At 42.2% G+C, this 12,140-nt stretch overlaps 1 protein-coding gene across 8 annotated transcripts in view; it reads right to left on the bottom strand.

The window, feature by feature from the left end:
- Positions 1–12,140, bottom strand: part of cep290 (centrosomal protein 290) — a 249,852-nt gene that overhangs the window by 88,422 nt on the left and 149,290 nt on the right. For all 8 annotated transcript variants that reach the window (XM_068050269.1, XM_068050268.1, XM_068050270.1 and 5 more), the window contains exons 17-19: positions 9,851–9,957; positions 5,319–5,411; positions 2,491–2,575 (exon numbers count right to left, since the gene is read on the bottom strand). In XM_068050269.1, coding sequence (XP_067906370.1) covers positions 2,491–2,575; positions 5,319–5,411; positions 9,851–9,957 — 285 coding nt within the window. The remainder of the gene's footprint in view (positions 1–2,490; positions 2,576–5,318; positions 5,412–9,850; positions 9,958–12,140) is intronic.

Genomic DNA, 12,140 nt, shown 5'->3' on the forward strand with positions numbered 1-12,140 from the left:
AATGGTATCAGGTATGAGGACTTGAGCAATGTGGAGAGACTGGCGAAGCTTTAGTTGTTCTCCTTAAAGCAGAGATTGTTACAAGGAGATTTGATAGAGATGTTCAAATTGTTGAATGGTTTTGATAGAGTAAATAGGGAGAAAATGCTTCCTCTGGCAAGGATCAGTAACTAGAGTTCACAGATTTAAAATAATTGGCAAAAGAACCAGAGACAAAAAGGGGAAACTTTTTTTTTTAAACAGAACGAGCTGTTGTGATTTGGAATACACTGCCTGAAAGGGTGATGGAAGCAGATCCAGTAGTAATATTCAAAAGACAATTGGATAAATACTTGAAAGGAAAAAAAATACAGGGTTTTGAGGAAAGAAAGGGGGGTGGAATTAATTGAATAGCTCTGCCAAACAGCTGGCACGGACACAATGGGCCAAATAGTGCTATATTATTCTATGATTCTATGTCAAAGTGTGTTAGTTAAAGCACAAGTCCCACCATCTCCTATTGTGTAATCTGAAAACTTGAGACTGATTGCACTGGGAGAGATTAGGAAATGCAATCGGGGAGGTGGTAATCTAGCAGCATCCAAATAACTATCACAAATCTAATCAATTGTTAATTAGTTGATCAATGAATATAGTTATTTCCCTCTCCACTCAGTAAATTGAATTCAAAAGCAATTTTCTGCTTCTAGACAAGTTGATGCTTTACCAGCTTTTACGCAAAAAGCCAAACCTCTGCAATATTAGAGGGATTTACATTACATCTCGACTCTCCTGGATGATCTCTCACCTTGCACCATCCATAAACTTGAGTTCATCCAAAGCTCTGTTGCCCACATCCTAAGTTGCACCAAGTCTGATTCACCCAATACCCCTATGCTTACTGATCTACATTGGCTCCCAGACTAACAATGCCTTGATTTAAAAATTCTCATCTGTATTTTCAAATCCCTGCATGGCCTTGCCCCTCCCTTTCGCCATAATTTCACCAGCTCTACAACCCTTCGGGATATCTGCGCTCCTCCAATTATGGCTCCTGCACATCTCCATTTTTAATTGCTCCATCATTAGCAGCTGTGCCTTCAGCTGCTTGGGCCCTAAGCTCTCGAATTCCCTTCTCAAACATCTCCATCTCTCTCCTCCTTTAAGATGCTTCTTAAAACCTACTACTTTGATCAAGCTTTTGGTGACATGCCCTAATATCTCCTTATATAGCTCAATGTCAAAGTTCGTTTGATAATCACTCCTATGCAGACCCTTGGGATGTTTTACTATATTAAAAGTGCTATATAAATGGAAGTTGTTGTTATTTATATTCTGTATCTCTTGCTATAAACTCCAGTATTCTATTAGCTATTATTATGGCCTTATCCATTAGCAGTGCTGCTTCTAATGTCTTGTGAAATGTGAACCCGAGTCCCTCTGCATTTCCATAAGACCCAACCTTCCCCCATTCAAAATATTATAATTATTTTACCAAAATGTACCACTTCACACTTGTCAGCCATGGCTCAGTGGGTCACGCCCCAGCCTCTGATTCAGGAGGTTGTAAATTCAGGTCCCACACTTTAGACTTGAGCATAAAATCTAGTCTGGCACTCTTAGTAAAGTACAGAGGGAACGCTGCACTGTAAGAAGTGCTGTCTTTTGGATGAGACGTTAAACTGAAGCCCTGTCTGCCTCTCAGGTACTTTCTTTAGCCCTCATCATTATTTACTAAGCCCCCTACTCAAATACCATCTGTAAATCTGAATTGTGATGTTATCCTACGAATGCTTAATACACTCAAATTTTAATACATTCAGTTAACCATTAAAATTGCAGCAGTGGAGAGAAAAATTTGATACAACTTCATTCACTTGACAATATTGGCAACAGTCATTTCTAGCCTTGGGAGATTTGTCAGTCGGACACTTACACTTAACAGATCATGGTTTGTGATTAGTTTATTTCTTATGAGTGGAGGATTTGAGAAAATTGGCATTATTTATTCCCTAAAGACATGTCAGGTGCAGAGTTCTACACTATAAAACAGACTCCTCAAGAATTCATCAAATAAAAACAAAGAAGAAATCTCACGCAGTGGTTAGCACCGCAGCCTCACAGCTCCAGGGACCCGGGTTCGATTCCGGGTACTGCCTGTGTGGAGTTTGCAAGTTCTCCCTGTGTCTGCGTGGGTTTTCTCCGGGTGCTCCGGTTTCCTCCCACAAGCCAAAAGACTTGCAGGTTGATAGGTAAATTGGCCATTATAAATTGTCACTAGTATAGGTAGGTGGTAGGGGAATATAGGTAGGTGGGGATGTTTGGTAGGAATATGGGATTAGTGTAGGATTAGTATAAATGGGTGGTTGATGTTCGGCACAGACTCGGTGGGCCGAAGGGCCTGTTTCAGTTCTGTATCTCTAATCTAATCTAATCTTATCTAACCTGTCTTTCATATACTGGTCATGACAAACAATTTTAATGTTTTTTTTAATGAATGAAAGGGTTTACATTTGGCATTTAGCTGAGCAATTTCAGTCCTCATTTGTTCCACTTCTTTCTCCTTTTCTTCCAATTCTCTTGAAATATATTCATTCTAGAAAGCAAGGCAAAAATAATTCACCATCTCAGAAATACAGACATATTCATCTTTTCTCTCTAGAGTAATAAAATTGTTATAGCACAGAAGAAGGCCAGTAGGCCTGTCGTGTCTGTGCCTGCTGTCTGCAAGAGCAACTCAGCTAGTCCCATAGCCTTTTCCCTGCAGCCCTACAAATTTCTTTTCTATTCAGATAATTATCCAATTCCCTTTTGAAAGCCACGATTAAATCTGTCTCCACTTTCAGGCAGTGCATTCCAGATCCTAACCACTTGCTGCGTAAAAAAGTTTGTCCTCATGTCGCCTTTGCTTCTTTTGCTATTCACCTTAAATTGGGGGTCCTCTGGTTCTCGACCCTTCTGCCAAAGGGAATAGTTTCTCCCTTTCCACTCTGTCCAGACTCCTCATGATTTTGAATACCTCTATCAAATCTCCTCTTAACTTTCTCTTCTCCAAGGAGGACAGACCAGCTTCTCCAATCTATCCATGAAATTGAAATCCCTTACTCCTGGAAACATTCTTGTAAATCTTTTCTGCACCCTCTCCAATGCCTTCACATTGTTCCTAAAGTGCGATGCCCAGAATTGGACACAATACTCCAGATGAGGCTGAATCAGTGTTCTATAAACGTTCATCATAACTTCCTTGCTTTTGTCAGAACTGATGAAAGGTCACTGACCTGAAATGTTAACTTTGCTTCTCTCTCCACAGATGCTGCCAGACCTGCTGAGTATTTTCCAGCACTTTTTGTTTTTATTTCAGATTTCCAGCATCTGCAGTATTTTACTTTGATTTGTATCTATAGGCTTTAACTTTGCTGACAAACCTTTGCCCGCTTTGTTTAAGTGCACAGAAGCTGCCTAGGTTAATCCGGCTGTTTAACACTATCCCGATCCTATCCTTTTCCTGCTTCCTCCTCTCTCAGGCTTTGCCTCCCAGTATTCTGTTCCCTCTTTGGTCCTTCTCCATCCTCTTTCAACCTTTCCGTCCCCATGTCTGTTCCTTCCCTCGCTCTGCTCCCTCTCTTCTCAGGTTTTCCTTTCCCTTATCCCATTCCCATCCTCAGCTTGCTCCCTTTCCTCTCTCAAGCTTTCCCTCCCTGTATCCCGTTCTCGCCCTGCTGCCTCCTCTCCCCATAACTTCCCTGATTAATGGGTTAAAAAATAAATTGTCAAAAGAATTAATGCAGAAGTTTATTGAGATTAATTGGCAGCCCCAGTTTCAACGCAACTTGTAAAAGGCTGACTTCCATTTTGAAAAGTTTTCCAATCCAATTTCCATATGCTTATATCTCCTTATTAAAGACAAAACTAATAAACCTCTTCTTGTTATGAAGAATAACTTAAGTTGGAGGCAGAGAGGACAATGGTAAACCACTTGAGTTTTGCACTTAAAGTTTATAATCAAATCTAAACTCCTTGATTGGTATTGCATTGTTTGGGTATGGAAGTGTAGTGGTTGCGGTACTAGACTTGCAACTCAGAGCTTATGAGTTTAAATTCCAAAATGGTAAGTTGTGAAACTGAATTCAATAAATCTGGCATCTGAAAAAATTACTATGAAAGCTGCTGGACTGTCATAAAAACCTAAGAGGTTCACTAATGTTCCTCAGAGAACCTACCAGCCTTTCCCTATGTGCAACTCTAGTCCCCACTATGGGCTGGATTTTGTACTCCTGCCAACAGTAGTGGTGGCAGGCACGGAACATGGTGGCCGGCCTGCACGGGACCCACGCGGCCACAATTACACAACGGGCAGCCACTTAACACATTGACAGCGGCTACCCACCACCCCCCCCCCCACCCCCCTAATCACGTGACGGGGCTGCATTGGCGTTACCTGACGCAGGAGCAGGTGCTGGTGCCATTTTTAAAAGGCTACCAGCCTTGCAAACAAAATGCAGAGTTTCCCCCTTCACCACCCCCCTCCCCATTGGTGGACAATGAGTCCCATTGGTGGGCTCCTGGCTGCATTCCAATGGGCCTGATGCAACTGCCACAGCATATCCAGGCCAAAGGGATTTTTGCCCTATCTGTTTTACAATTGCTGGAGCCCTTCAAATGTTATAAGGTCCCTTCCAGCCCAAGCTAGCCTTAATGCTGGGAATATACAATAATTCCTAGTTTACAGTTTGCTAGGGTACAAATGACAGGAAATATGCTGGCTGATGCATTCTCATCATTCGCGTTATAATACATCTGCCCACATTTGGATGGATACATCCCACATCACTTTTGCTGGAAAATCCCCAGAAGTAGCGGGGACAGGGGAATGGGGGAGCCAGCAGAGATGCTCCTGATGAATTTGCTGCCACCATCCACTGCAGTTATTCCAGGGAGCAGGCATAAATCCAGCAGAAACCTCTGGTTATCCAGAAAGATATAGTCCTTAAAAATAACTCAGCTAAAAGACCCTTGTAAGACTATTTTATCCATTGGAATGTTACGCGTTGACAGAAGCACAATGTCTTTTCTTCTGGCTTAGTTTCCCCACCATCTTTAAATCTTTTTTCAACAATGCAGAACAATAATCTAAGCACATGCCTCACTCTTACCTCATTTGTACCAGTGTCCCTCACTCCTGTGATTTTAATGGGAGAGGTCCCCTGGGTCTGCTCTAATAGTCTACATTTGCATTGTAAGGAAACTAACCATAAGTAGCTATACAACCCAATAAAACACCACTCAACCATTTCCCATCTTTCTGGTTTTGCTAGTCTTGTACAGGTAACTTGTACTACCTGCATCATTTGCCTGTTGAGCTTGGCGAGTTCGAATTCTGCATTCTGGTATGCTCCTTCTTTGTTCAGTAACTCCCTGCGTATATGATGATTCTACAGAAATGCAGTAACTTAGTTAGAATTCACTGAACACTTATAATGTATAATTTCTCTCACTCCCAGAGAAACATCCCTAAGGTAGTTAAACACATTTCCAGTGTTACATTCGGCTCCCTCACGAAGAGTTCTTCCTATTTTGATCGAAGTTTTCCCTTCACATACACTAAGGCAGGTTTATTTTCAAAAGGAACAATCGATAAGAGCTTGATTTGTGAAAGCCAATGTGATTCCTGTCCCGTTCCCATGTTGCACAGATATTACAAGCGTGGATTAATGAATTTCAATATAGATAAGTGCGAAGTGTTACAGTTTGGTAGGAAGAGTAAGCAGACCATACTGCATGGAAAATAACAGTCCAAATAAGATAGAGGAGCAAAGGGATCTAAGGGCACCAGGTACACAAATTATTAAAAGTAGTGCCATAAAAAGATTTTCTAGAGGGATAGGATTGGAAAGCAGAGAAGTTGTGTTAAAATTGTATCAAATCCTGGTTATATCTCACTTAAAGCACAGTTCTGGTCCCCATATTATAAAAAATAGAGACACTGGGGAAGATGCAATAAAGATTTACACAGATGATACAGGAACAGAGAAGCTATACTTATCAAGAAAGGCTGAACAGGCTGGGACTCTTTTCTCTAGAAAAGAGAAGGCTGAGAGGTGACCTTAATGGAGGTCTTTAAAATTATGATGGGGCTTGATAAGGGAGATATAAAGAAGATGTATTCACTTGTGGAGGAGACTAGAACTAGGGGACATAAATATAAGATAGTCACGAACAAATCCAATAGGGAATTCAGGAGAGGATTCTGTACCCATAAAGTGTTAGAATATGGAACCCACTACCACATGGAGTATTTGAGGCGACCAGCATTTAAGGAGAAGCTAGATAAATGCATGAGGGAGAAAGGAATCGAAAGATATGCTGATAGGGTTAGACAGAGAGGGTTGGTTGGAGGCTTGTGTGGAGTATAATCATTGGTACAAACCAAATAGGATGAATGGTATATTTCTGTGCTGCGTGTTCTATGTAATTGTCAGCCTCTTTTAACTAAGGCAGGATGGAAGGCTTCTACTGAACAAGGGAACAATCTTCAAAATTCTGAATTAGAGACAAACAATTGGGTCTGCAGAGGATAAACCATAGAACTGAGGCAATCCTTATCAACAGATGGTCTTTTATAACTTGCTTCCTCATTTGCTTGCATGTGATAAATCCATGTATGGGCAGAAATTGGAGGCGAGTCATAACTAAATTACTCCAGGAGTAATTGAAGACAGAAGGCACCTTCTTTAGAAGACAAGCCTGAAGTGCAAATTCATGTTCTAGGGATCAATTTTCTCAGCATGCCGCGCTCCGCGGCGGTCTTCCAACACAGAGGTGCTGCCGCCAAGCCCTCACAATATTAAGTGCAGGGGCTTGTTAAAATAGAAGGGGCAGAGCAGCCACCCCCGATGACATAGAGTGGGCGGCCGCTGCACCCCGGCAACGGTGTCCGGCGCCACCGCGCAGGCACAGTGCCATTTTTAAAGGGAATTGATGCCCTTAGATGAAATTTTTATATTTAAACGGGAAATTAGTTAAAACCTCATTTTAAAATTTTATTGGATCCTGGAGGCCCTTTCAACCCACCCCCCAATGTCTATCTTAGGGCCAGCAACCCTGAATTAACTTTAATGACATCGCAAACTTCCCCCCCCAACCTCGTCACTTTTGCCCTTCAACCCCTTTCCACCATCCCCACAGCCAATAAAAAACGTTTTCCCCGGTCCCCCCACCCCACGCTGATAATTTTAGTCCTCTCGCCTCCCCACCAGCTTCTGCCTCGGAACTCCGAATGGAGTTCTGAAGGCGTGCGAGTTGTGATCGGCGGCCGTAAAATTGGCGTGGGATGTCCGTCACCAGCAGGTAAGGTCATTTGTATCTTATTAATGTTCATTTAAATATTTAGATGAAGGCCCCGCCACTTGGCGGCAGGGAGACTGCACCAAGGCCCCGGCAGAAATATCCGGTGGGGCCTTCTTGACGTCAGGGGTCGAGGTGGGCCTCTCCCGGCCGAATTTTACGGGTCCCCCCCGCCTTAACCCCTGAGGTCGAGCGGCCTGTAAAATTCAGCCATTAGTGTTCTATTATAGGATGCCGACGCTGATCATACTCAAATATTTGTACTAAGTTAGCAGAATTAGAAACCTTTGATAAAAAAGTGTGTCTTATTATCTAACCTGTGATTTAAGGCTTGATAGTTCTAGCCTTAACTGCTCTAGGAGATCATCTAGTGGGTCACCGTTTTTGGTTAGGTTCTCGGCTGACTCTTCAGAATCGGTCACCTGCACTGACTGAACTCTCCCGATCATGGGACCATCTGCTTGCTCAAGTGACACTGCTGAATTATTCACTGGTACCTTTGGTAACTTCATTAAAGTGGCTTGCAATGGCCGTGACCTGACTACAGCTTCTGGTTGTTCATATTGATTGGTTTGCAACTTCTCAACAGACCTTTCCTTTGCAAAATGTTGTGTTGTGGCCTGATGGTGAAAAAACTGACATTCTCTCTGGGAAATCACCAAGTCTTCCCGATTCAAAGACTCCCTTTGGGAACTTCCTGCCTGCCTCTTGGAGCCTTCTGACTGTCTCACAGACCTCTGAAAAATATCTGAAATCTGACTGGACATTTTCCTTAATGCAAGATCCCTATAGAGCTCAGTATCATGGGGAGCATCGGCAAAGCTTCTTCTTGCTTTGAGGTGATCAAAATCATTGTTTCTACTGTTGTCCTGTATAAAAACAGAGCAGATGCAATTCTAAATTATTTGACATGTTCCTGTCAACACCCTGGTTGTTCCTTAGCAAAGACTTTAATCTAGAAATAGATATAACTTTCGAAAGAGGAGGTGAAATAGGTACAAAATTACCTTAAATAAACCATCGCTTACTTCATATCTCACGTTGTCACTACAACACAACAGTTCCAACAACTATGAATAAGTATATGGGTAAATCTTTTACTCATTATACAAAAACAGATATCTGCATCCAGTCTGCCAGATATTATGGACTGGCTTGCTTTATAAATACCAGCTCCATTGGGCCAAGTCATGATGGCTTATTAAAAACAGGTTATTTAATAGCCATTATGCAAGTTTACACACAATGTGCAATGCTACTGAATCTGGCCTCTTCAGGAACTCCTTGCTGCTGCTTCTTCGTATTAGGGAGTTTCAATGAGGGTGCATTGACACCAAAGGGTCACATGTATGCACACACTTTCGTACACGAGTGACTAGGTCTTGCATCAACTTCCCCTCTGAACAGCTATGTCATGTGCTACATCTGAAGTGCAGAAAAGGACACATGCTTGTCTCACTATTGGACAGCTGGCTCTGTCTCATTACACAGAAAGTAAATCTCTTAAAAATGGTTCCTCACATCTACATGTCAATTTTAAAAAAGAAAACATTCTGATATATGATGATTGCTATGTGTTGTTTGGCAAGTCATTTTATTCTTTCAACTTTCCCTCCTTATGCTCTATCTGTGCCATACAATTTCTCTGTTTGAGAGGACAGGCTGGAGACCTGATCCCTTTCCCCGCCATTGCTATTTGATAGCCAGTTGCTAGGAGTACAACTGTCGTCTGGAGACACTGAACGTCTGGTTTTCTCTCCCTCCCTAAAGGGAAGCACCTGGTTAGCTGAGGTTAGGAGTTCACAGTGTGAGAAACTGCAAGTCAGAATGTACCAAAATGCATTGGAGCTCTTTTATCAGGGCCAGAGTGATCTCACTGGACTAGTATTGATTGCCTAAGGGGACTTGGAGAGGAATTTTTCAGATTTTGTTTCTCCATAATCATCCTGGGTTTTTATTGGTTTTTTGCTCTCTTAGGAAATCATGGTTTCAGATGCAGTGAGGAGTGTACATATGGTGATACACAAAGTAGCACAATTGTGTGGGACAGAATGGACTGGAGGGTCTTTTCCCATATATCAGTGTTCATTTTACATTTGTTAAGGTACTAAATTCTGATAACTCTACTGCTGTAACAGTCGTTGGCTATCCCTCAATTCGAGAACGACCTCTACTCAGAGTTGCAAGTTTCTGCCATGGGTTAGGCCAATTTTTGACCCGTACATCTTTGGGCACATGAGGCAGGATGTTCCACGAGGTAGTGGGATCCGGAGTGCAGGATTTATAACAGTATTAGGATATAACAGAATTAGGATAATGGACTTAATATTTCATTTCAAGCTACACTGGTAAATTGCAATCATGCAGAATCTACATGTTAACGCAATCACAGCAAAAGTTGTAATTCTTTTACACTTTACACCAAACGCTGGTCAGAGTTATTTAATAGCACAATCCAAAGTTACTGCAGCATAATTTTGACAAATTTGATGAAATTTAAATTTCAACACAATGCACATTGTATTACCTTGTTCTTTAACTCAAAGTATGAAGTACTCGAAAGTTCTGTTTCTTTATTTGGACTTATCCGATCATTAAACTGATCCACCAATCCCAAGTCCTCTGCTGAAAGTCCTAGAAGGTACAATATATAGACAAGTCTTGGCATCTTAATTTGATCAAGGACTAAATTTATACATCAATAAAAACCATTTAATTCTACATTCTAAATTGACGCACGTAATACCCATTTTGTACATACAGGTCGGGATTTAACCTTGGCAGAAGGGAGCCAGCCACCGACTGAAAAGTCATGGTGAACCTGCTTCCGCCTCGCATGGGGATTCGACCCATATTTTGCGGGTTGCCGGGCTTCAATTGGTGTGAGGCAGGACTTCCACCCGCTTGAGGTAGGAAGTCCTGCCGAATAAAGCTGCCGGCCAATCATTGGGCCGGCAGCTTACTGTCCCAGCAGCGCCACCGCGAGCGGTGGCAACTGCTGGGACTATAGCCCAGCATGAAGATGATGATGTAAGGGAGCCCGGAACAAAGGTAACTTTTGGTTGCCTCGCCGGGGGTAATCGGTCGGGCCCGGCGAGGCAAGGGTGGTCAATTGAGGGGACGGGGGGGGGAAGGGAGGACGGGGGAGGACCCCCACTCGGGCCGTCAGACAGCCGCCTACTTTTGTTAGGGTCTAGGATGCCTGCTTGCCACGCATAAAATCCGCTTGAAGGCGGGCGAAGGCCCTTAAGTGGCCGTTAACTGTCCACTTAAGAGCCTTGATTGGCCTGGGGTGGGCGGGCCGTTTCTCACCGCCACCGCCCTGCATTAAGTGGTGGCGGAGGCGGGTGCAGGTCACGAAGGGCCCCCGGAGCCTCCCGCTCCACTTTATGCCATCCCCCGCCACCATCTCGCTCTTCGGGGGGGGGCGTAATATTCAGCCCATTGTCTATATTATTTCAATTTATTATACTTAAAGTTATGCATAAAGTGTATGCAGAGCTGATTTACAATCTACAAAGAACATCTCCACAGGACAAGATGTACATAATTTCTATGCAACAACCACAGGCCACGAAAGTTGCTTCTGTATGCTTTGTTTCTGGAGGGCAGTGATTATTGATATAAAAATACCATCCTTCCTAATCTCTTCAATTTGCCTTCCATGTACTTAAAATTGTTACCATCAATTATCAGTGTATATGTGAAAAATATGAAAATAATTACATCCTAAAAGTCATAAGATGAAATTACATTTGAGGAATGTAAAGAGCTTTACAATCACAATGAGAACAATATGTAATACTTTAGTGGATTAGGCATGTTTTAACTGGTTTTTAGACTCTCTGCACCTTATGCACAGCTTAACCCAAGTTTCTTTCATAATCCTCTTGGCTTTATGATTGTGGTTGAATATTGCTGGCTCTTGTCCACTGTGCACTTTCCTTTTTATAATATTGTTGGCTCATATTCTACATGGATTTGTGTTTGTAGGGAGAAAAGATTTGTTCAGAATCATGTTGAATTCCTGTGGTAACGATTAAGTGGTTTTATCTTGCATCTATCTGTAGATGTTTGTCAGAAATATTTTTGAAAGCGATGCTTTATTTTTGGCTTCATGTTGTATTGTTTTGCTGTACATAACTTTTATTGTATAATAAGATTTGTTCTACATTTATAGTGGTGCTGTTGTACAAAGTTAATGGCCAAGAGAGGTCACTGGCTTCGTCCTCCCTCAAAGACAGGACAGTGCTCAACAAAATCTATAGAGTGTGGACAATGCAACCACCTTCTCCATAAGTGGAAGATGAGGGATGACCCGAAGTGCAATTGTGGCCATGAATCCCAGTCCACTGAAGCCAGTTCAATGAGGTGTAACTAGGATTTTTAACAGCAATCTCAGTAATAACTATTGCTGAACAACCTATCTGGGCCTGAAAAAATAATTTTATATTTGTGGAATGTTGATAAATTACTAGATTTTTTATTATTTTTTAATGTTTGTTCATAATATTTCAGCTTCTACCCTAACCATATGTGTGTGTCCCAATCTTTATTGCTTTCTCTCTGTCAAACTTTAAAAAATTGATTTGATTATGTGCTTTTCATTTCCTGGTTGGCTGTCAGAATTCTTTAATGCGACTGGCTGCTTGGACAGCTTGATGGCATCACTGCAGCTCGACACTGGAACTCCCCAATAAACTACGCTAGAATCAATTTCACGCCAAGCTATGTATAGTTCTTGCCACAGGGATCGCTAGTTTCCTCGGTGAGGCTTTCTGCAAGGTCAGCGTTGAGCACCCTTGTTTCGTCGCTGA

Source organism: Heterodontus francisci, chromosome 18 (assembly GCF_036365525.1).
Source record: "Heterodontus francisci isolate sHetFra1 chromosome 18, sHetFra1.hap1, whole genome shotgun sequence".
NCBI lineage: Eukaryota > Metazoa > Chordata > Chondrichthyes > Heterodontiformes > Heterodontidae > Heterodontus > Heterodontus francisci.